At 37.1% G+C, this 26376-nt stretch overlaps 1 protein-coding gene across 3 annotated transcripts in view; it reads right to left on the bottom strand.

Annotated features, from left to right (window-relative positions):
• Positions 1-26376, bottom strand: part of ROCK2 (Rho associated coiled-coil containing protein kinase 2) — a 99778-nt gene that overhangs the window by 52253 nt on the left and 21149 nt on the right. For all 3 annotated transcript variants that reach the window (XM_086745970.1, XM_086745972.1, XM_086745973.1), the window contains exon 2: positions 6626-6707. In XM_086745970.1, coding sequence (XP_086602096.1) covers positions 6626-6707 — 82 coding nt within the window. The remainder of the gene's footprint in view (positions 1-6625; positions 6708-26376) is intronic.

Raw genomic sequence — 26376 nt, 5'->3', positions numbered from 1 at the left:
TAGAGAAAGAATACCAACAAATTTCATGTCAGAGAGAATGCGCAATTATATATTTGAACACAACATTACGTCTCACAAGGGAAGGAAATCACATGAATTTATTTTTAAATATTTTTGAGATGTTTCACATGCTTTCAGACGCATGAGATGAGATGGCAAGGATTTAAACATGTTGTGAGAGTGAGATATAGTTTTACATAGCTCCATTATTGGTCAGAAACTCATAGGAATACCTCTGTGTTCAAAATGTAATACAGAAATTATAAATAATTTTAATACAATTCCAGTGAAACTGTTTAAGCATTAAACACTGCAGTTAAACAATGAAAAACTCAACAATATATGAAGTAAGCAAATGAGATACCAACAACCGAGGAGTTAACAGTTTTATCCCCCTTGTGAAATACTGAGGATAGAGAAATCCTACTTGCTCTACTAGAAAATTAAATAATGTCAGTTAAAAATAGTAAGCATCACCTAGGGATGCAGGTTTTGCGAAGGTACCAGTTATACAGATGGATTGTCTATTTTGTGATAAAATTTAACAGATATGGAACAGATATCTAAAGCATGGAACTAACCTGAAACAAAAAACAAGCTGCCAGAAGGCAAGCCCAGAGAAATCCCAAAGCAATGTCATAATTGCAACATGCTTGATATATATGATTTAGTTCACGTATTGCATAACATGATCTAATTCAAGGTGCAGGAGACCTTTCCAACACTACGCTTTTAATAGGACTGAATTTTCAGAAGGTATCACATAGATGAGTTTGTAGATTTGTGGTATCTGTATGCACAGTCTCATGAATTTGCAACAGCATAAAGCCCAGCAGAAGAAAAATGTCAGGCTTAAAGGAAGATATTAAATGGACTGTCCAGCCCCAGAATATAATGGAATCTTATAAAAATATTGTGACATTTGAGTAGAACTCCTAAAATGTGGGAATGTCATCACCTATGACTTAGGTTTCTCTTTAACACAAGAAAGATCAGGAATGCTGGATAGCAAGAGTGTTTAAAGACAGCTTTTGATTTACTACTGGAAAATAGCACTATAACCTTTAAACAAATGAAGCTTCGCTTTCTGAAAGGGCAGAGTGTTCGGATCAGTCACTGACAGCTGGCAGCAAGAATGTGGCTGAAGGTTACAAGTGCTTGTGAAAATGGAACAAATACCTGACTAGAAGAGTAAACAGGGATGGGGAGGAGAAGAAAAGCAAGCTTTCCTGCTTTTTAAGGAAAAAAAAAAACAAAACAAAACAAACCCACAACACTAAAAAATCAGTTCATATTCAGGTTATTTTCTTAAAAGTTAAAAAGAACGTGTATCAGGCAGTTCTGGGGTGTTTATATATGAGGAACAAAAATGCAAGGGAGTGCAATTTTATCCCCACAGACCAGACACATTCAGTCAATGAGTGCTGCTATGGAGTAGATTAAGTCAAAAGTTGCTGCCCTAGGCAAAAGTCTAGCCAGAAGTCAAACTGAAGTACAGCCAGGAAGTGCTGCAATCCCACACCCGCCCAAAACCAAACAAAAAGCACAACAGAAAGACTGAAGTAATTAGAGGTACATACATAATATCTGGTCAAAGGTGTGTGAGGAACAAGAAGTTGCTGGACACCTTGCAGAAACAGAAGAAACTAGAAGGCACAGCTTCAGACAGGTTAGTGGTTTTCCTTCCAGAGAAAAGAGAGGGGGACACAAGAAGTATTTTGTCTTGCACAGAGGAAAGGAGCAGAAGATAGGGAAACAGAAAGCAGCAGTCCTCTGATTTGCAGAGGACACATCCCTGACTGTGAGTAAGCCTGATGGCAGAAGTCAATTGCTTTGTATCTACCAAGTACTCAAATGGAAAAGTGGTTAATAACACTGACCTAGAACTTGTTTATACATCTAAGATATTCTGTCTTAAACATTGTGGCTCTGACTCATGTTTGCTTGGGAAAAGTTGCTTATTTGATACCTCTCCCATCACTACTCTTACCAGAACAATATCATTAAGAATGGAACTGGAGCCCAACCTGCTGAGATGACTGCAAAGACCCGACCAGGAGTGGCCTTAAAGAAGCCAAGAGAAAATCAGAGGCGCAGTTAGCTCTTTAACTCAATGTAAGTTCTACAGTGCACTGAATTTCTCAGATTCTTCTTGAGTTCTGACATTTCCTCTCTGTCACTGACAGGAAGTATGGGGTACAGAGAATTAAAGCCACCCTAGGCATGAACACCATAACAGACAACGCATTTCTGTTGGTAACGGCATGGCTGGCATTTGATTCAGCAACTTCAAGCGACATAACAAAACATAAGGGAACTAGAACTACTACTTTTGCAAGAAGTTCATCTTAACAGATAAATCTTCTAAGTAAACAGTGTCTACTGGGAAAAGAAAATGGCAAAAGCAAATTTCTGGGAAGTTTATCTAGGAGGTTAGCAAAGTCGCTGCATGAGTGACACATTTGTGCTAAAAGTTCCTTCTACTGTAAATATGTCCATTGTCATTACACTATAGAAGTTTGCCATCCTCCAAAACATCAGCAATCATTTTAACAATGGAGATTTCCAATTTTTGAGTTATGTCGGATAACGCATAGGAAGTCACTGATCTGTTCAGGGAGTCAAAGCTTCTGGATTGTCCCAGGCCTGTGATGGCACCACTCCCGCTGCTGCTATTTGGACTTCCCCAAAAATCCATTCTCCATGCCCTTCTATTCCTGATGGTAAGATCATAAATAATTAAATATTTTTAACTGTTGCTTAACATTGTTGCTTAATTATTTCTGCTCACAGAAAGTTAAAGCAGCTAACAGGTTATACAGTACCTGCACGGGAGACCACAAAAAAGGCACAAGACTCTAAGACATGAATCAATACTTGTCAAATCTGAGATGGCAGAAAAAGTGACTTGGAAAAATTTACTCAACCTGTTGTCATAGCCTAGATGATAGAATAGGAAAAGAAAAGACCAAGAAACATTTGTTAAACCAAGCCCATGCTGGAAAGCTTAAGCTTGTTTTCTAAAACAAGCAAGCTAGTTTTTGCTCTGAGGACTATGAGACTCCTCTCATTGTTTTGGGTATTAAATAGTACGTTATGCTTTCCTGTCCCATGAATACTCCAAAAAAAGCAGCAATTTAACCAGACTCCTAACAATTTATTAAAGCAATACAGAAGACTGAAAAGGAATGGCTGTACTTTTGTAAGAGATACTTATGTGCCTCTTACAATAAATACATGCTCTACTTTGGTACAATGCCTTGGAAAAAGTGGTAAGAAATTAACATAGTAAGGGAAAGCAGACAATGAAAAAGTTTCTTGCATATTAAAGACGTGAAGAGGCTGCTTCTGCAAAGCAGTCACAGAAATGGGATATACCAAACTCCTGTAGTATGGACAATTGATAAATTGTAGCTTTGTGAAACAAGCTGGGAATATAGTAGAAAATAAATTTTCTTCTCTAAGTGTTATTGTGGAAGAACTAAGTTATTAAATGAACTGAAAGTGTGATGATTACCACAGCGTTCTCAACAGTTTTTGAAGACTTGTGTAATACGGATTAAAACAGTCAGAAGCAACTACTCTGCCTCAGCTGCTTCACTTTGCACGGTAGAGTGCCAACGCACAAGATGGCCTTGCCACCCCTCTGAGGTTACCTCAGGAAGCCTGGAGGTGTGCTTCTGGCACAGACCGCTCACCAGAGTCTGTCAGAACCTTTTGATAACAATTCTCATCTAAGCATTTGCTACAGCTCTTCAGATGCTGAGAAAAATCAGAAGAGACAAGAACTCACTCTTCCTTAACCGAAGAGAGCAACAACTTACAGTTCCATAAATTTTTAATACTATTCCCAACTCTTCTTCCAAGTCCATGGTAGCGAGAGGCTTCAGCAAGAATGTGCATGCTCTTCCTCTCCATGGATACTTGCTACCCTCAGAATAGTTTCCAAAAACACATGTGATATGGGTTCAATAACTTTAAATTGCATAAAATGGCAATGCCAGTAAGAACTGAATTGTTCTGGTTTGTTGCACACCCGAGCAGATTCCTTGGTGCTGGCATAAATATTGCTGAAGCAAAATGAACATCAGGAACTGGCCTTTGCTTTTTTTTTTAGCCTGATTAGTTTTAACAAAAAGCAACAAACAAACCAAGTCCCTCACACTTTGCATTAATTCTGCTCAGCTTCCCCATCTGGCTCATAATAAACCAAACTCGCTGTGGCAGGACTGATTCTTTCAGTTGCAATGTCAAACTATTACCAGCTTCAAATGTTTACAAAATTATCATTTCACAAATATTTTTTTAAGTGTAAATCCCAAAGGATATGTAGCACTATTTTTCATTCTCTCCCAGGCAGCACAGAAATGGGAGAGAAGTTACATCAGTGATTCTTAAGAGATGCATGGCCTCACAATGCGCAAGCCAAACCAGCCAGCTCTTACATGCTTTTTTTAAAGTTCAGCAGGTAAGGATGAAGTGCACCCCTGAACTCTTAATTAACCACTGTGAATTTTTTTTGTAATACATCTCAGAATTTTCTTTAACTGGCTATTTCTGGTTATTTCAACTGTAAACTGTCAGCTGATTTTTTAAAAAGGCAGTAATAAAATTGTGAACCAAAGTATATTTTTGGATTTCTGCCATTGCTGATAACCTGCAGGCCACATCAGATGCTTAATAATACTTACTACAACAATGGGAGAGAAGCTAAAGTAGAAGGAGCAACAACTGTCAGAAAAGGGAAGACAGACAGCAAGAATGTTTCAGGGGCTGCGAAAAAAAAAAAAAAAGCTGTTTTCAAGGTTAAACTTGTTTTCCCATAGTTGTAATTTCTAATGGTCAGATACCAGCAGATACTGGTCTTCTGATTAGAAAAAGGTTTCTATTTTTGTCCCACTGCAAAAATAGTATTGTAATGTAAAGGTGAATCTGAAGAGCTCGTAGAAGTTACTGATACTGTCATTTAGGTCACTTTTGTATTTGCTGTAGACAGGGCTTTTCCCTCACATCACACTTATAATGCACATTTGCAAATGTGCAAAATTACTTAAAATGCTGTTCCTGCCCCTGTCATAAATACCTGCTTGAATTCCTTTGAATGCAAACTGAGAAGAATCCCATAGTACGCCTCTCCTTCCTGGAGAGGAAGGAAGGCTCTGGAGCCCCCAACAGAAGGATGTGGACCTGTTGAATAGGGTCCAGAGAAGGGCCGCAAAGATGATCAGAGGGCTCGAGTACCTCTGCTATGAGGACAGGCTGAGAGAGTTGGGACTGTTCAGCCTGGAGAGGAGAAAGGAGAAAGCTCCGGGGAGACCTTATAGTGTCCTTCCAGTACCTAAAGGAGGCTTATGAGAATGATGGGGAGGAGCTTTTGACAAGGGCATGTAACGACAGGAGAAGGGGTAATGGCTTTAAACTGAAAGATTTAGATCAGATCTAAGAAATTCTTCACTATGAGGGTGGTGAGGCGCTGGAACAGGTTGCCCAGAGAAGCTATGGATGCCCCATCCCTGGAAGTGTTCAAGGCTAAGTTGGATGGGGCTTTGAGTGACCTGGTCTAGTGCAAGGTGTCCCTGCTCATGGCAGGGGGGTTGGACTAGATGATCTTAAAGGTCCCTTCCAACCCAAACCATTCTATAATTTCTAATCTGCTGTTTCTTATTTATTCTGTGTTCATTGACTTCTCCAAATGAGACTCTGCTGTCAACTGTAAAGCTGTATGTCCAGCTATGGGGCTTTGCTAAAACTCACAGAGAAGCACAAATTCCAAACATAAGAACTCACCACAAATGGCTACACCAGCCACAATTCAACTGAGTAGCATGAGTGGATATTCAAAGGAGTACCAGAGCAACAACGGGCAGACAGACATAGCTCTTACCAGTAAAGAATCAAAAGAGGAGCGGCTGATAAGACTGCATCTGCAGTAGCCTTAACATATGCAATAGAAAAGGCTTTTAAAAAAAAAAAAAAAAATTGAAATAAGCTCCCTACAAAATATAGCTGTTCCGAGAAGGCTTCCTCAACATTTTAAAGCAAATAATCCACTATTTTTACATTACAAAGAAATTGTTTATATACATGGATAGAAAACACTTTAAAAAGACAAAATACAGCTACTCCGATGTAAGTGTCTTAGATTTTCATATGCACAATAAACTCCAAGATCCTGTCTAAATGGATTTGGCAAGAATCACAAAAATTTACATAAAGGTTCAAAAATGTACCAACAGATTTTAAGGTGCAATAATTTAGTTTTAAAAATCAACAGAAGGCTTCTCTGTTAGATTAAGTAAGTCTGTATACACAATGTTGACATTTTGAGTAATCAATTCCTAAAGAATAATAACTAGGATATGCTTTGCAAATTATGTTGCAGCACATACTTAAGATAAAATATAACATAAAAGGGTTTTTCCAACTGTAGTTGGAAAAATCACAATCCAGAGCTGGTATTTTCCAACATATTTTCAGCAATAAATGGTCCTCCATAGCCTTCTGAATACAGAAGCACAGTTATAAAAATTAGAGAAATTAAAATTAGCAGTGCACTTCTGACAACTCAGCTTCCTATGACTGAGATCACAACAATGCCATTGTTTAAGGGCCACTTGCAACTTACATCTATTTAAGAAATTATCGATGTTCTTGTTCTTCCTCAGCGCTGGATAATCCAGATCAAGGACCAAAGAATTCAAACCATCCTGAAAAGAAATAAAAATAAGTTAATTGAGTTCTAAAATTACAATTAACAATTTTCTTAAAACAACTACACTGAGACTGATTATACATCATTCAAGTATGCATTACATTCCTAGCAGGCAAATCAAACAAGCTCTCAAGTATGTTTATAAACCAGTCACTGCAACGGAGCTAAGACATGCTGACTGGCTCCAAGTTGGTCTATAAACAGTACGGATATGTTACCACTGATTAGTGCCACTGGAACGTAAACTGGAGTAGTAGTTTTAATCTTACCCAGCAAGTAATCTTACTCATTTAACACTGATTTAAGATACTCAGTTCAGTCAATCTTTTTTTCTAATTTCCATGACACTTTTCCTGCATATTCAAAAACTTTATATTATCTATATTATTGCCTTGATCACATTCTTTCTACCTTCTAATTCTGGATATTAAAAAAATCAACCGCACATTTTCTTCTTGGAAGCAAGACATGACCTGAACTTAAGACGACAATTCACCACATAATTCAAGCTCATGAGACTAGATTACTTTTTCTAAGCAACTCAACAGAAGACAAGCCAGAACACTACATGCTGTTCTGCTATCAATTATCAATGCCTCCACAGAAAACTATTGAGACCCCTTAAAATGGCATGGGATGAGATCACCAAAATCTAAACTAAAAATAGTATTTTAAGTGCCTGTGACAAGATTTAACTCAATTCCACCTTCCAGCAACCTAGAAAAACTTCAAAAATTACTCTTCAAAACACAGAGCCTTTTCCAGTTACGCAAGGACAAATAGAAATAAAAAATAGTTTCAGATCATAAGAGCCAGAGACTCCATTCATTCTCCAGAGTCCTGCCTGAACTTGTAATTTTGTTCATTTTTCTAAGAACAAAATCCTGAGATTGTTTCTTCAGGTTTTTGAGCCTTGACAGAGAATCATGGAGATTTAAGTCAGAGACCACATCACATTTATTAAGAGGCAGCCAATAGAACCAGACAGCTTTTCAGTCATCTAAATAACTGAGGCTATAGCTAACAACTTTTTTTCTCTATATATCTGGGAAGGGATCATTTCTGTTGCAAATTTCACTGAAATTGTTATATTAGTTCTAATAAAATATCTACCTGGACGGAGTTAAAGGCAAGGCCTGAAATTATTAAATACATTTTGAATGCCAGACGGTCCTCCTTATCTGTGGAGATGTCACTTTTCAACACAAAGAAAAACCCCATTAATTATTAGATAGATTTTAAAAATTAAGAGATTTGATTGCAATATTATTTTTTTTTAATGTCCTAACAAATGAAAGTTTCTTGGGAAGTACCAGTAGCAGCCACTAGACTGTATGGAAAACAGGACTTGCTTAAAGGCTGTCCACAGGAGAAGTGGACTACTGCAAAGTTCAACAAGGGGAAAGGCCAGGTCCTGCATCTGGGAAGGTACATCCAGGCACCAGGTACAGGCTGAGGCCTGACAAACTCAAAAGCAGCTCTGCAAAGAAGGACATGAGAGTCCTGGTGGATAGCAAGCTGATCACGACCCAGCAATGCACCCTCACAGGAAAAAAGGGCCAACAGTATCCTTGGCTGCAGCAGGAAAAGCATTGTCAGCAAGTAGAGGAAGGTGATCCTTCCTCTCTACTCAATACTGGTAAGGAAGGCCACACCTGGAGTGTGGTGTCCACTCCTGGACTCCTCAAACCCAGAAAGACAGGGACTTACTGGAGCGAGTCCAGCAAAGGGCCATCAAGGATTAAGGCACCAGAGCATCTCTGTTAAGAGGAAAGGCTCAGAGAGCTGAGACTTTTCAGCTTGGAGAAGAGAAGACTCATCAGTTTGCGTAAGTACCTGATAGGAGGGAATGAAGAGGAGGGAATTTTACTCTTGAATCTCTGTAACATGAACTGTGCCATGAAGGTCTTATACATCATGTTTTAGTACTTCCTTACAAAAAGAAACATAAGACACAGTGTTAACAAGGAAAAAGGGAAGTCAATGAAGACGAGACAGTATCAGTCATTAGTTACTTTAAAAATGATACTTAGAGGCATTATTTTAGCCTTGACCATAACTGTTCCTGCAAGACCCATTCAGGATAAAGGAGCGATGGCAGTAGGACATCGTACTCATCTTTCAGAGGGACAGAAGACTTAGCACCTATTGTTATGATGACATTTTTACAAAAGATACAATAAAACTAAACCAAAGTAGCAAAGTTGTTAAATACTTATGGATTAGTCACTGCATGAATTGCACAGGAACTGCCCGATAACCTGGACAAATCCAACGGAAAGTACTCTGACTTGAGGTGATTTCCTGCAAAATAACATAATAGAATCTGTAATACTAAAGTCTTTATTTAGCCAACGCTGCCTCCCAAAAAAGGATATCTCATTCTGTAGCACAGTGTGTCAGCAGAAATATGGATCTTCATCTTGTTACGTGTAGAAATGGACCACACTGTATGCCCTGATGGAAAACAGCTGGGCCATCTTTTATGATCTCACCTAGCACAATGAAGTCTTAATTCCAGTTAGTGGGTAGTCTACACACAACACCTACCTCCAACATCAAATACGACTTGAAGCTACACCTTCACTGATATATTTGCAATATAACTGAATTAATACATGACTGTAGATCACAGTATCAATTTACAGTATCAAAGAGCCTTTCTTACTCTTTAGAATCCCTTAATCCAATTAGAGTTTCACAATTGGTCTGGAATATATTTTTTCTGATTACTTACAGTCCCCATTTCTACTGCACAGATTCAAAAACAAAAACTAGTTCTTTAGAGCTCTGAGCACCTTCTTACTCTATTTCTCTCTTCACAGTCTAATAGCTTATTTATCACTCCTTTTACATTATCCTTTCATTGCTATTGAAACAATATTTTAACGATCACTAACAACTGGGTAGATATTTTAAGATGTAAAAGCATTTTGTGCTGACACAAATCAATAAGGCATAGTTTTGTTATTCATATTTTTAGGGGGGAGAGAGGTGAGGTCACCTGATATTTTAATGTTTTTCATGCAAAGAGATTTCAAAAGTTGACCAAGTAAAACATTTGTAGTGTGCTCTACTTATATCTTATGCACAAAGTCAGGGAAGAGAATAAAGTTATCACTCTCAACAGACATTTTAGTAAAGTTGGATTACGAGGTCCAAAACAACCATAACTTCAAATTCAAATGGAGCTGTGTATTATCATTTCAGATGTCACTGTTTTTTCCCCCCTGGGTCATTCTGATTCCACAGCCTTTTTGTGGGCTATAAAATCTGAGAACCATATTTGCAGCTAATTTTTTAATTAGCTCTTTCTGCCTCCTTTTCATGGACTTCTGGTAACAATTTTCACAAGTAGCTATTAATGAACAGAAATTTGAGAACAGTGCGACTGCCTCTCCTTGACTGTCTGGAAGTGTCCTAACTCTTGAGGACAGTCAGCTACAGCTGGTGTCAAAGAGAAACGATTAGTATCATCACGAGGAACAGAAAGTGTGTCAAGTTTTTCTATCCCTACTAACAAATCTTATTATCATACTGTTTTAAAGACAAGATTTTAAGCTCTTGAACATAAATTTAAGGTAAGGGATTTCAAGTTCGTATGAACATGTAATTTATGAAAGGCTTGTCTTTCACATTAGCATTTTGTCAAAAGGTGTTTCCTTAAAGCTTTACATTTTCATAAAAGGCCTAGTTTACATTACTTAACACAAAAATTGCACTATGATTAAGAAGCTCAAAAAGGTCAAAAGATTACACAGTAAAACAGACCGTTCAAACTGAAGAGAAGTAATCCAGGAAGTGACATCTCCTCTGTCTAGGCCTCACAGATAAGTCACTTCAACCAGGAAATATGTTTTTAAAGTGATTTCACTGTTCGCTTCCTCTTTCTGCCATTACAAAAGGCTCAGAAGCTAACAGGCCAAAAATAGCAGCTTCCAAACAAATGCACTGGTGGCAAAGACAGCTCTGCCCCCATCAAAAGCCTTTTGCTCACGGCAAACATGCCAACATGTTATCCACAGATTGTTTTCCAAGAGAAAAGTTCTAATTTGCTATTTTTGCAACACCCTCTTACACCAAGAGAAGAGCTCCTGGCTGCTCTGGCAGCAGCTGCCACCTCTAGGGACAACACGGAGCTTGGCTTTCCCAGCAAGCAGCTTGTAGTGTTACAGACCTGACTGAACCAAAGAAAACACAGGCAAGAAAAGCTCAGGAGAAAAGGGAACTAAATGTTTATATTTGTCTCTGACAAAAGGAGCAGTAAAAGGAAAAAGTAGCTTCTAAATAGCATGGTCAACGTTAATTCCACACAATTCCACTGAAGCTGTCACCAAACTAAACCATGCTGTGTTGATATAAATTTCTGAGATTAAAATAGCTATTTGAACCTGTCTAATATTGATATGTACATGTAAACTCCACAGGCTGTCACAACAGCTTTGGCTACTTCGATTTATTCCTCACTTTCATGATGAGGAAAAACAGTAAAACTTCATTAAACCATTACATAGAAGAAAACAGTATTACTAGTAATACAACAGTATCACTTTCCCCTTCCAAATTCTCAAACAACATTTAATAAAATATGCTGCAGCGGAAAGTAAGGATAGAAAAGTCTGTAACTTCAGATTACACTTTTCTACCTTGACCTACATGTTTTTTAAGACAGAACTTCCTAGATCTATGCACACAGGAGGTGACCATCTATCGATTTCACTAGGATTAAACCTCCACTATATTCCTCCATATGCCAAATAGACTCTTAAATAATTCCAGTCTTTCCTGAACAATTACTTCTTTCCATATCATAGAAACTACCCTTGGAAACAAGGAGAACAGCTCAGTAAAAGCATTCAATACAAAAAAACAACAGAAAGGTCACATGCAAGACAAATCATAGAATCATAGAATGGTTAGGGTTGGAAGGGACCTCCAAAGATCATCTAGTCCAACCCCCCTGCAAGGAGCAGGGACATCTCCGACTAGACCAGGTTTTCTAAGCTTGTCCTACTCAGTGATCATTAGGATACGTTGCAATTCATTTTTCTCTTACTTAAACATAATTAGTATGTGAAGGAATAATTAGTATGTGAAGGAATAATTCAGGGCATGATAACACAGCCAACATTTACTGTTGGGAGGTCTTGCTATTCTAGAAGTTCTTTAACAGTCCCTACATTAATTAATAAATTTACATTTTTAAAGTATTGAGTATGTACAGTTTTGAAACCTAAAAGCAGCTGCTGTCCACAAATAAGAATGCAAATACTTAACAACAGGTTTTACTTACAATCTGATTTCTGTATATGAAAGTAAACAAATACTGAAACGATTTAAGTTACTGAAATTATTTTAATGTTCTCTGCTACTGAATAAATGCAAGTTTTTCTTCACCATAGAAGCAATAATCCTCAAGGACCGTCATCTCATTGGCTACACCCTACACCCACATTTTAATGGTTTTATACAATTTACCTTGCTATTTGAAAGCCACAGTGTCAAACAGTTACATTGTAATGACAGGACGAGAACAGACCAAACATAATTTATCCTTAAATACTAACAGAAGAATAATCACAAAATTGTTCAAGATGCAACAAGAAGAACTTTAAGGAACAACACTATGTAACAGCAAAAGCTCATCAACAAGGATCAGAAAGGCAAAGGTGTGTAATGAGTTGTAGTTTACAAGGGAGAGAGGAAATAATGGAAGATATTTTACATAAGAATGATTAAAATAAAAGTCCATTAAAGGCAAAGAATGCATAGCAGGCTTAAGTTTTCCACGTTTTCTTTAACAATTTTTTTTTCTTAATGTTACATATCTGGACATATTTACAAGAGATAAGAACAGAAAAAAATTCTAAAGAAAATCACTATACATGAAGAAATGTGCTGAGGACAGCAAGATCAACTGAAATTCACTCTAAAATATTTAAGGAGACTGTCTTAATCAATTTTCTTTGAGAACTCAAGGAAACAGGAGAGGTCATCAGGACTGATAAGGGCAAATCAAAGCATCACCCTTAAAATAGGGAGGGCTTTCCAAACTACAGACCAGAATACGTGGGAAGAGGGACTTAGAACAAGACACTAATCCACTTTTAAACACCTAGAAAATCAATATGTAACATCCAGGGTTTAAGTTCTTTTGTAGTCTTCTCAAAAATAAAACAGTGTCATGTAACTGGTTTCTGGCAGAATGTATGGCCAAAGCATCTTAGTACAGGAACTCACCACTCTCATTAGAAAAGTAAAAACAAAAAAATAGTGTATACGAAATCATGGAAAAAATATCCAAAAGGTAATTATCAGAAGTTTGGTAATTATCAGGACTTGGAAGAGTATGTCAAAAAGAAATTCCCCTGGGTTTATCCTGATCCAGTTATACAGAATATTTTCATTACCACAATAAAGAAACAGAATAAGAAACTTACCTGTTAAGAACAAATAAAACTCAGCAAATGATACCAAGCTCAGAGTTCTGAGCACATGCTTTTTATTGCATTTAAAATTATCTCAAATGAAGGAAAAAGTTTGAAAAAAAAATTCAGATGCAACTCAAAGAATAAGCACAAAAAGAGGGGGAAAATCCCCACCAACATATGCTTTTGAAATAAATTAAATGCACAGAACATGAAAATGGAAATAATGAGTAAACAGGAAGATAACAGAAAAAGGCGCAGGGTTAGAGCAGACTACAAGTCCAATCTAGGATGTATAAACAGGAGGTGCATTGTATAAGACCTCACAGAGAACTAAGGTTCTTTTGTAAATAAAGATCAAAATAATTTGCTGATATTGTTATAGGCTAAACCAGAATATTGTGTCCAGTTTTGTGAATGCCTGATGCAGAGTACTGCAAAAGACAAGACAAAAAAACCTGAAGGTAAGTTAAGAAGAGCAGGGAAGCAATAAGCACTTTGCGCTAGGGAAGACTGTCAAGACTGGAGACTTTAGTTTTAAAAAAGCTTGGCCTAAGAGATAGGACAACTTCTCTGAGAACATAAAATGCTGTTATGAGTGATGATAATGGACATTTCCTCACATCCTCAGAAACAGCATAAAAACTAGCTGAATTAAGAGTTAAGATTTAGGTTACAAATTAGGAAAAAAATTCTAAACAGCAGTAGTGAGGAATTGATGTGATATACCTATCCAACGAAGCTGAGAAATCACCTTCACAAGAGATTTGTAAGTTAGAAAAGTATTTATTACAGTATTTCCAGCTGTGAATCCTACTCTAAAATTCTTTCCAAGCCTACCTGGAAACTCTTCATAAATTAGTTGACAAAATACACAAAAGCAGTGAACTAAGCCAAAGCGAGAAGACTCAGAAAGAGGAATAAGCTAGCAGCTGTGAATATACAACTTAATCTCTAAAATATTATTCATTAAAAAAAAAAAAAAAGTATTAACACTTAATGATTACCAAAATGCACATTTTCATCTCCAAATCAGTTGTTGGTATTTTCTCCTTAAGCCTTAATAAAATGAAACTGGTCTTGCGTGTCTTGCCGGTTATCACTATAGCTATGGAAAATTCAGCAGCACAGCACGCTCTGCGTTCATCAGAAGTCACTGTACGCTTCCAGGTTCTTTAGATACCTTCGATTTTAGAACTCATATTCCTTTCAAAAAATTAATGGGCACCAAAAGCCCAGAATTGCAAATCCGTTAAAGTAACACTAGAGACAATTTCCTATTAATTGGAATTCTCCAAGGCCTTTAACAGCAAGCCTAGCTCCTTAGCAGGAGCGCAAAAGCCGTCTGGTAATCCCGACTGCTGCTCTCCTGCAGCAAGCCGCTTCTGCATCAGTTCAGAAAGCTTTCCCAAGCAATCAAGCAGATATTAGAACAGCAAAAAGACTATCTACAAAATGAACAGAAAATAAACCCGTGCCTGGAACTGTTTCTCTAACACTAAGAAAAAGCGTAATTACCTGCTGTTTCATAAAAATGCAAGACACAGCTTTTTATTAATTTCTCTTTTCCTAATCACAGCTGTCAAAGGCTACCGCTGCAGGAACCAGAGGTAACACAATGAACACGGATAAAAGGTCAGAGAGCTCACCTGTGGTTGAGGTAGGAGACTGATGTATTCTGCAGTCTATTCTTAAAATCATGTTTTGACCACAAGGCCATCCTTATTTCAAATTGAATAAGAGTCCTGCTTCTCCATAATGAAAATGAGTCTATTTATCTTTTTGTACCCTCAAACAGTTCAGGCTGTGAAGTTCGTTTCAGCAACTAGCCATTGCACAGTGCACCCTCAGAGTCATTTATCCCTCGATTCCACTGTGAGTTTATTTTTTGATAAACATATTTCTTATATATTCCTTCACATAATGCAAATAGTTGCATTATAATATATTTATAATATATATTTTACTAATCTATTTAGCAGTCTTGGATAAATAAGATGCAAGAACACAATTTAATAACGAAAAAACCCGATACTTTTACTACTTATTAAATAATAAAAATTATAAGAATCTGTTTTACAGTAACTGGAATTGCAAACAAGGCTTGAAAGGAAAATCAAGATACCATCTAGCATCCTCCTCCCCTAAAAGCATAGAAATAATAAAAGAACTTGTTTTTTTCTAATCACTGATTCAGAACAAATGATTACAAAATTTCTCTGTACTGAAAATACCAGCAACTGTTTAAAATCACTCTTTAGAACATTGCTAACCCAATAAATAGCAGCTTGCTTATCATCTTATCTCCTGTCTAACTTCAAATTTGATAACAGCAGCATATTCTAATCAACTGAATCACATATTTTTTAAAACATAAGTGCTGTACTCCACTGTAATTCTATGAGTCCAGTTAAGGTGATGAATAAAACTGAAGCAATCAAAATCATGTCTAACTTTGCAATACAGAATTTGGATGCAGTACGGAGAAACATGGAACACTTATTGCCGTAGATGAATTTTTTTTTTTTTTTTTTTTTTTTTTTAAGGTCAAGATATCAAGACCAATCCATCAGGTACCAGGATGTGCTGATCCATACGTCCATATGGTAGCAGAAAAAGGCACTGTTTCTACTCCAGGGGAGAAACAATTCAAGTCAAATAGAAACAGTCAAAACAGAGAGAGTCCTACCATTTAGCTGCTGTTCACATATTAACACACAGACATGTTTTGTTGATAACTTCTGGAAAAGCCAATAGTTGTAGAAATGATTGCTGGAAGAAAGGGATCTTGCAGGTAAGAGATGGCAGGAAAGATTAAACTGACATGGAAAAAAACTCAACAAAAGTGGTAAAAATTAATTTTAAATAATGACAAATCAAAAGACACTGTTCAACCTTAAACTACTCTTGGTCTGTCGTCTAGTAATACGGACAAAACAACTATTTTAAGATTATCTTTGCATGAGTAGCTACTTAATTACACTGGAGGAAAATTAATGGCATTTAAAAAAATGTTATACCAATCACCAATATCTAAAATAAATGGGATTAAAGAGTTTCAACATCAGAAAAATAAGTTTTTATTTTTGCAAAAATATATGTGCATTATTGATTAGTAAGGAGATTTTTTTTTAATTAAAAAAAACCCTAAGCAGACCCAAAACATGGCTTTTTCACAGAAATGGATTTGATAATAAAGGAAATCATTTAGAATCATTTAAATTTATTTTATTAGTAAAGCATACAGTATTTTCTTGAAATATAAGTGCCTTATTTTTACGTCTAAGTGACATTCCTGGAAGTAGCTATATCTGTTCATAATCTTGGCTAATACAGATCTTCTCTACTATTGACAAAAAAGGACACACAACTTGAAAAAACATTTTTATTGAATCTGTTTGAAGAAATACTTTTTAGGTTTTTTTAGTAGAAGTGTGTGCTCATATAGCTTAACACCCCTTTCATATATCACATCATACTCGTTTGGAGTTTCAAATAAACACATTACAATACACTTTTCCACAGCTCAACGTGCATCCTAGATGCAAACTTCACTGATGACCCTAGACTCCACTCAAATTCACTATTAATTTTGTCTCTCAAACAGGTAATGCATTTTCCCATAAAATAAGACTCTATGTAAATATGTTGAAATATGTAAATACTAAAAAATGTTTAAATATGTAAAAGAACATAAATATTATTTCAATTCCAATTCCTGTGTCAGGACTACCAAAGCAATACTCTAGGTTTTAAAGCAGAACAGGAACTTTTCCAGATTATCTCTGCTGAAACTCAATATATGCTTCTAGGGATTGACTAAAGTAATAATTCCATCATATGTAAAATGCATGATGTGGTATTATCACATAATTGAATTTTTCTCACCAACTTCAATAATAAAAAGGTATTTAAGAGGTCACTAGCCTCAGCCTCTAGGACTGGAAAAGAATGCTGGATTTCCTGACAAGTCCAACTAGAAGTGTTTGATCTCCCATATTTTTCTCAGAAAGAAAAAGATCAAGATTGTCATCTGAAATAATTTGAAGAAGCTTCCTATTCTTTAAATACCTGCCAGAAAAAAAAAAAAAAAAAAAAAAAAAAAGGGAAGCAAACAACCTTCCCCCGCCTATCAAGCCCACATAACTGGCTGTCCTGTATGAAAGAGACCGGATTCACACTTCAGATGGACATTAAAGAGCTGCGTTGAGCAGGGGTTGAACCTAGATGACCTCCTGAGGTCTTCAAAGCCGAATTATTCTGTGATGCTACAATTACCTCTGACCTGAGCATATGGAGGTTGGCACCATTAAAATCAGTTTTTATATCAACAAGTCCAAAACCTTCTAGTGGAAGACAAAGACAATCCTTAAACAATCGATTTCTTTACTGTAAAAAAGTATCAAGTAAAGTAGCAGCAAAGAAGTGTGGCTGACAGGAACCTCCTCTCTGCAGATTTTGAGAGACTAGCTTCAGAAAGTCTGAGGAAGTGAGGGTCTACTGCAATCTGCTGCTGCAATTCCTAATTTTTCTACTCCCTAAGCAACAAGTTTGTTCTGTGTACAAATGTATACTAATTGGCTATTTCACCTACAAGATCAGTCAGGACTTTCGCATTGGAAACAACCGCTCTGCAAAGACGTGGGTAGGCTGTGTTAGGATCTTTGGCCTTCTTTCTTAGAGGAGGAGGCGACACAAAGGGCCACAGAAGAGAGCAGAAAATTTCTTCTGAAGGATTTTTTAACTACTTCATCAATAAAACTAATTTAGTCGTGGAAGAATGGTCACTTGTTTAGTCACTAAAATCCACTTAAGGTAAGGTCTAAAAGACATCAAGGTGAGTGCAGAACCCTGTTTTAGAAGTTGCTACCAGAAGAATTCATTCCAAAAATCTAAAATTTCTGCAAGTTGACCACAAACTGGGGAAAACAACATCTCTCAACCTCTGATCTGTTTATCTAGCCATAACTTCCAGTCAGGGGGTGTTGTTATACCCTCTGCTTTATGAATCAAATTGAAGAAGCTTTTAATGCTAATTGCAAGTTATATCAGAGGGAACTGTATTTTAAAATAAATGTTACATAATACTAGACATCCAAGAAAAAACTCCAAACTATTGCAGCTTGAACAGACAAACCGTAACAAATATTTTTTTTGTGTTAATACACAGGACCTCAGTTTTGCTTCAGTGGGGAAAAAAACATCACCTTATCAGTGTTTGTGAGATATTCAAATGCCATACAAAACCATAATAAAATAAGCATATTATGTCACTTTGGTTACTGTAAAACGTCCTGTGAGAAGCATAAAAGAGCAGCTAAATATCTGAATGACTGTGATTAAACCCGTTTCTCTTGAACTGGGAAGTATTTAGAATTACACTGTCCCTAGAAAACCTAAACATATATACATACATGTGTACATCCTCACACACAAAGACAGGTTCAGATCCCAGCAATGAAAGGGTGTGAAGGGCAAGAAGGAAGGCTTCTATAAATAAATTAGTGGGAAAAAAAAAAAGTAAATGTGGGCATACCTTCTCAGAGCTGCAGGAGACCTAGGGACAGAAGTCAGGCACTTGATACCTTTTTTGCTGCTGTCCCTTGGGACACAGACTCCAGGGACCCTGACAGGATCCATCTGAGGATGGGTGCAGGACCCAGTCAAAACCATTACCAGGCTGCTCTCTACCACCCCTGAAAGGCCACGGCAACTCAGGCAACCCAAGGCACAGGAGCTGGGGGAGGTTCCTGTTAACTGGAAAAGGGCACGTGTTGTGCTCATCTTCAACAAGGGCAAGAAGGAGCATCTGCAGAACAACAGGCCAGAATTCCAGTTACTTCTGGTCCATGGACACCATTTCCAAATACAGGAAGAAAAAGATAACTCAATAAATGGTTCATAAGCAAATTGTGCCAAATCAACTTGATTGTCTTCTATAATGAAATGACTGTTTCCGTACCAAGGAGCGAGCAGTGTATGCTGTTTATCTGGACTTCAGCAAAGTATTCAACATGGATTCCTACAGTAATCTTACAGAGCAACTGGGTAAGCAAATAATCAGTTGGGTGGAAAGCTGCCTGGAGCATCACCTTCAAAGAATTATCATGAGCAGTAGTATCAAGTCCAGCTGGGCAGCTGGTGACCACTGGTATTCCCCAGGGACTGACACTGGAACAAATACTGTTTAATGTTTTCACTAATAACCCAAAAGCTAGGACACAGTGTACCTTCAGAAACTTAATGGATAACAACGACGCCACCACACACCAGGAGAGGCTGGCACTTGCTGGCTAGACAGTGCCTTTGAGGAAAAGGATCTGAGGCTCCTGGTGGACAAGAAGCTGGCTGTGAGTCAGTAACAGGCCTGTGGCAGAGGGGTGTGACAAGAGGCAACAGACACAAGTTGCCACTTGGGAACTTGCAACTGGGTGTATGGAAACATTTTTTCCACCATGGCCAAATGCAGGAACAAGCTGCCCAGAGAGGATGTGGCACCTCCGTTTTTGAAGATTTTCAAAACTTAATTTTTAAACATCATCTGATTGAACCTGCTTAAGAGCATGTCAGCAGCTTGGACCAGAAAACAAATCTAAAATAAGAGATGCCTAATGGATAAGCACAAATTGAAATAAGCAGGGACAACACCAAACAGTATCACAGGCAATTAACTGAAACCTGGTCTCCTACGCATGTGGTGACTCAGACTCACTGGCTAGCTGGAACCCCATTAATAGGAAGACGGAAAGCAAATTAAGCTAGAATGCAAGAGACTCAAAACAGAGGGAAGGGTTCCTTTCATATCATAGAGTTAAGCTAGAACTTGTTGTCATGGGATGTTTCTGCTGCCAAGAAGCTTACATTGAGCTGACGGCTATTTGATTTGAGGGAGATAAAGCTGTCAAGAGCTATAAGACAGAAAAACACCACATCTACCTTAGAGAGTCCCTGAGATGCCTCATCTCCAGAGGCTGAGAGAATGTAATGGAAGGGGAAGAGTCCTTCTCCTGCTCTCTGCCCCAGGCACTTCTGAGCTACTGGCTACTGCTGCAAACGGGGTATTTAGGCTAGACAAACTCCTGATTCAATCTAGTTTCCATTCCAATGATCCACTTTCATGTCATTACTTTGGGCAACTGTCTTTTTATTCCTATGCAAGCTGCTTCAATCTCTACAAGTAATTACAAGAAAATAAGACACAGACTTTCTTTCAGCCTTTTGTCCAGCTTCTGGACAAAAGAGGACATCAGGTGTCAAATTAAAAAATACAGAAGAAAAAAGATAAGAGTTTCAACAACAGAGACTAAGAGAAACCACTCTGAAACGAGCAGTACATTGTATCTTGCCTCAAACATGAGAAAATGGAGGCTGGGTTCAGATGTCAGCTCTGGCAACAGCCAAATCAAGTGACATTGCTACAAAGCAGGCTATGAGCTTGCAGAAAACATATGAAAGGACTTAGTATCAGCCCTATGTGGAATAAAACAATTTTTCTAATCTTAGCAACGCACAGAACAAGAAAACTATTTACCATTTAGTGACGTTTTCAAGTTATACTGCATCTACTTTAAGCTCACTTGTTGCTACTGGAAGTAGCATTACAACTACACATACATACAGTCATATTAAGAGGAAAAATTTTCAAAACTTAGGATATAATAGAATAAAGGTTGAGCACCCAACCTTACTTCACTTCCCCTTCCACATCATGACAATCTTTCCAGCATGGAATGGGTGCCTGTGCAATATTGCTTTGTGTCCTCTTTCCCAGATGCAACTTCATCTCTCACTCAAAGAAAACAAAACCAATGGAACTAAGTGTATAAAATTTCTCTTTGCTAGGTTAAAAACAACATTTCAGGTACATTCAATGTTCTAGGAGCTTGATTTTCATCGCTGCATAGGCAATGCAAAAACCACTCACACTGCAGTTTCTGAAATACCATGACTGATTATCAATTTTACAGCTGGTTAAACCTCATTCTAGTTTAAAAAGGCTATTTGTTGTGGTAATATTCTAGATGGTAACTCTGAAATAAAGTGAGACACTTGGTCTGGCATTTGCATAACGAGTTCCCAGAACATTCTTCTTCCCAAGTGCTCCAGCTGTAGGTGCAAATCAAATAGTTGGGTGTGTTTATGTATAAAAGATCTTTTTGTTTGCATTTCTGACACGGAATCACACCAAAATAGCAAAGGAAACTAGTCTCTTTAGAAGATACTCAAAATCATAATACAATTCCTTAGTCTTTTACTTCTATGAGTGAAAACAGTTGCAAGTTGTAGTAATATTTTAAATGTATGATTTATCTTTAAGAACTCCAGTGTTCTATTCTTTTTAAGACAGAATGACTATCTCAATTTTCAATTTAGCATTAGTTGCACAATTTTGCCAACCTAGGAAATTACTATATTCAAATCTAATTAAAAAAAAAAAAAGACTTATCTCTACCACAACACCAGCAGTATTGCGAAATTGTTCTGAAATTAGAAGAGTAAATATATTTTCTTCATAGTAAAGATGATGTTCCTGAGCTATTGTACACTCACTCTTCTGTTCATTACAGCTGAAGTAAAACTAACATTTTAGCTGTACATATGTACATTCATACTTCTAGCCATGAGACCTGTAACATGATTTTCAGATGGATACACAAGTTTTCAAGCTCTCGAGAAAAACCCCCATCCAAAATCACTACATTTTGAAGTCGACATGCAGCTTCACCATCTTTTACTCTTTAAAGAGAGAGATCCTGGTCCATAATTTCCTGAACACAAATCAGGAAAACGAAGGCATGCAGGTGAGAGATAAAAACGATTCCCTTTTTACTTTCAACTCACAAGAACATATTCCAATCCTAACGCACAAACCCAGCATTATAAAAATGTAGTGCGTTGACTTTAATCACTGAAAACAAAAGTGCAGTAACTCACAAGGCAGCTTACTTTGTAATACTTATTTCTAAATTTTGTATCACATGCTATGCAAGTCTATATTTAAGCCATTCCTTCACTCAGAAGGCCATCAGTCAGTGGAAATACTTTAGCTAGATACCAAAATAGAACACCTAGAAGCAGTAGTCCTTCATGCTGACTCATTTATCTGAAAATACAACTTCAGTTCTTCGAAAGCATATACCTAACTTCATTATGTGCTCAAATCACCAATGTTTGTGTACTTTCCAGAAACATTGTATTGGTTATTGTTTTCACCACAATAACAGCTATTCGTAAAACTTCACTAATGTGCAACTAACCCCCTGCCATTTTGTCTGATCCTACAGCAACTTAAAAACATCTGAAAAATAAACTATGAAGTGTCTGTTTGAAAAGGATGTATAACTATATTTGCCCACAGCAGCAATGTAAAACCTACAAGGGATAGGCAAAGAAGTGTTAAAAAAGCTAAGAAATAATGCAGTCATCAAACTAGGAGATATTTAAAGACCTGAAACATTAATCATCACAAATATTGGTGAAAGTTTGGCTTAAAAAATAGATCCCATTTGTTCATGCAAAGGATTTGGAAGAATGAAAATCCACAGACAGGTTTCTACAGTAAATCATGGCACTGAAAATCCAAGTTTATAGTAAATGGTTTATAGTAAAATGACCAGAAAAAACAGGCCAGAGTTTTAGCAGAGATAATGCAGACAAGAAAGGAGGTCAACAGTTAAAAAGATGAAAGGATAGAAAAGGATTACACAGGGAAATGTCAACGATCATTCCAAAGACATTTTGAAAGGAATTCTAAGTATTGTTATCACTTAGACTTGGGCAAGAGGAGGAGAGGGCTAGATAAAATTGCAAATGAATTAAACAGAAATTTAACTTCCTAACTACCACTGAACCACACTGTGAGAGAAATAGAGGCTGCTTATTCCAAAAGTGAGCTTTCCCATAAAATTTTAAAGTACTATTAGCACAAACTAAGGTTAGAATGCTAGAACTTGTTCTAGAATTATTTACCATTTCTTTTCATACATTTCTTTAGTGAAATGACTATGGTTTTTGTTTTTTTTTTTTTTGGCAGGTACTCCTACATATGTATATAAAAAACGGCACTCCAATAAAGCATCATAAATTGATAATCAGATTTTACGACCTCTTATCTGAGTCCTTCCCAGATTCAACTAGGGAAAAATACATGTGCCTTGAAGTTGCTTGTAGTGCCAGTAAGATCTTTCAGGTGATTCACCAGTACATGTATATCACACACTACATGGATTTGTTACTTGCAAATGGTTTCCAGGATGCCTCACATTACACGCACGGGAATAATGTAGGGATAAATAATCTGGAAATTGAAGTTTGTTGCTTTGTAATGTTATGTTAATGGTTAGAGTTGATGATCTTAAGGGTCTTTTCCAACGAAAATGATTCTATGATAAGCAACCCAGTAGTCAGATGACTGCTGAACTTCCCCTCTCCTCCCTCTTACTAATTTTCAGTTTACCAATGTCACTGCTTGTATCTCACTCATGCTGCAAACTCAACACTCAGGCAAGCAACTAACTTTCTTGGGAAAAAGGATCAGTTTAATAAAAATGCTGCATTTACACCCCTTTATTAGCCAAAACCAGCATGAGAAACACACTGTGAATGAGAGGCAAATGGCCTCAAGACCGAAGATAAATTTGTGAGGTGCCGTAAACTAAAATAAGCAAATGTTTACCAGCAACATCCATTAGTGAGAAAACATCTACCTATGCAATGAAAACAACTGAAGCAGTTCAGTAGCATCTTTTTCTGTTTCAGGAGTTCCTACAGTTGAGGAACAAAAAAATCTCTTTACTTAATACTTAGAAACCTTGCACTTCATTTAAAGTGTCTCCTGTCTATAGCTGTATAAATACATTTGTTAAAAGTGCTAAGTGCTGTATATAGTAAGAGTGCTTTAAATAAACCAAGAAAGCACAGTATATTTTTATGAAGTATCTTTCAAAGTAATAAAACCTGTAACTTATTTTAAACTTGGGAAGAATCTTCATGGATCACTATCATTCAGAACTGTCACGTTCAAGGAAGTTGACCCTCTTGCTATATAATTCATCTGCTGACTGAAATTCTACAGATTCTTATTTGGCTTTAAAAAACTCAAGTGACTCAAAACAAATATACAAAATATACTATATCCAAATACATGCTTAAAAGGGATCTATTGCTTTACCCTTATCAAGCACTCTTAGCAAGGCTACCCTCCACTCCCATGCCCATCAGCCAAGGCTGTGCAGAAGAAGATCGGACGGCAGCAGCTGGGAAGCAGCACCCCGTGCCCCAAAGCTGTGCCAGCAGCTTCCACTTCTGGAAGACATTTCCACAAGTCTCTCAAGTTCTGAAGCTACCTATAAATTTGCTACCTATAAATCTTACATTATAATATACATAGAAACATGCAACCATGTTTTGCTGTATATTAATTTTCACCCCCTCAGTTGCTGCAATTAAGACTGTATGTGCAAAGTTAACAGTACAATGTTTTCATTCTCTAAAATGTTTAGGAAATTATAATCATATTTTGCCTCATGTTAAAAATTTACACAAAGTAGTTAAACAAAAGCAGAACAGGGCACCTGCCCACCCCTATGAACAGCCGCTCAAATACTAATCTCTAGTAAGTACATGATTAGATGGGAAAACTATTTAATTTCCGGATCTGCCTCAGGTTTAAGAAAGTGCTACACAACACATAGCCATCTGCGTGAGCTACTGTGTGAATGTTTGTGTGAAAAGCAGGAATTTTTAACAATATTACAATGACTTGTAATTTATCCAAACTATGCATATGTCAAACTTAAAACTCAAAGTGTGAGTTAACACTTGTTAAACTCTTGACATTTGCAATAGAAAATACTGAAGCTACACTCAATGTAGCTGTGACAACATAAATCACAACACTCTACGCAAACTCACTTTCTGACTGACTACATAAATTATGGCACACTGTAATCAGGCACACTCTTCCAACTAGCCATGATCTTAGTAAACCAACTCAATTTTCTCACCAAGTCAAAAATGAGGAAGCATTCAGAGACCTTCAACAACCCCTCCGAAAGCCCTACGACACTGCCGCTCAACCCTCCCGCGAGCACCTCATGTTTCACTAGAAGATCTAGGTCCTTCCTTGGACAGAAATGGACTAAACGCACATTTTAAAATAAGATAGAAGCATGAAGATCAATGGAAATTTATGTTGTGATTTTTTTCGGTAACTCAGAGAAACATGAAGTATTGTTCCCGTACATGCAGAGGGAAGCTATTCTGTGCAGCGGGCACAAAAATGAGATAACTGCTTTTGCAACTTCCACTTGCAAACCAAGCTGTAGCAACTCTTTATGCTTCTGAAATAAGGAAAAAAAGCTAAAAGTTTTTTTTTTCTTCATTACATGTGAAGAGGTCTGCTGTTAACAATGTATGCTGCTCTTCTCATCAGATCACATAGTAAAAGTTCTCATCAACTTTCAGACTGAAAATACCACAAACCTTTGAAGACTGGGGACTGTTTTTAGAAAAGCCAAGCTTTTAAACAATAATTTTCACAATTATTCTCTTTACATTATAATAGTTTAGTTAGTTCTTCTTTCCACTAGCTGCACATACAGACCTGTGGAGGACACCAGGAGTTTTTCCTTGAACTTAGTGCCTTCTTTAGATTGCTCTCTGAAGGTTTTTTGGTTTTTAGTCTACTCAGTAGCAAAAAACAACAGCCAAGCCTACTTCACAGCCAAATAATAGCACTCTACTAACTTCACAAAAGCAGAGAAATTCTGTATAACTACTATTAATAACCACTTATAAAGAGGTTCTGGAGGTCTGTTGCATGGAATGATACTGTCTCAGCATTTTCTGTGAAAGTATTACATTTACCACGTAATTTTAGTTAAGTTATAGCTTTATTATAAGCATTTAGCTTCCATATGCTTCAAAGAGAATTTTTAAGTGAGCAAGACTGAAATTCAACAGAAGTATCCAATGTAATCGAAAAACACTGTCAGCAAATTAGCAATTGTTTGATGGAAATGTTATTTAAGAGCACTTCAAAAACTTGAGTGGGGAGCAAAAGAGGGTCCAGCCTGGCACTGTCGCCTAAGGAGATGCACACCACTGCATAAAGCGCTGGGGTTTTAGAACACCAACATCGACAGAATGCCTGGGTGGCCATATGAAGTTGCAGCTTTACATTTGTAGTATTTATTTTCAGTAATTTCTTGGAACGCAGTTCACAGTTTAACACAG

The sequence above is a fragment of the Chlamydotis macqueenii genome, chromosome 3 (assembly GCF_036417535.1).
Source record: "Chlamydotis macqueenii isolate bChlMac1 chromosome 3, bChlMac1.mat, whole genome shotgun sequence".
Taxonomy (NCBI): Eukaryota; Metazoa; Chordata; class Aves; order Otidiformes; family Otididae; genus Chlamydotis; species Chlamydotis macqueenii.
This window is presented reverse-complemented; position numbering and strand designations above follow the sequence as displayed.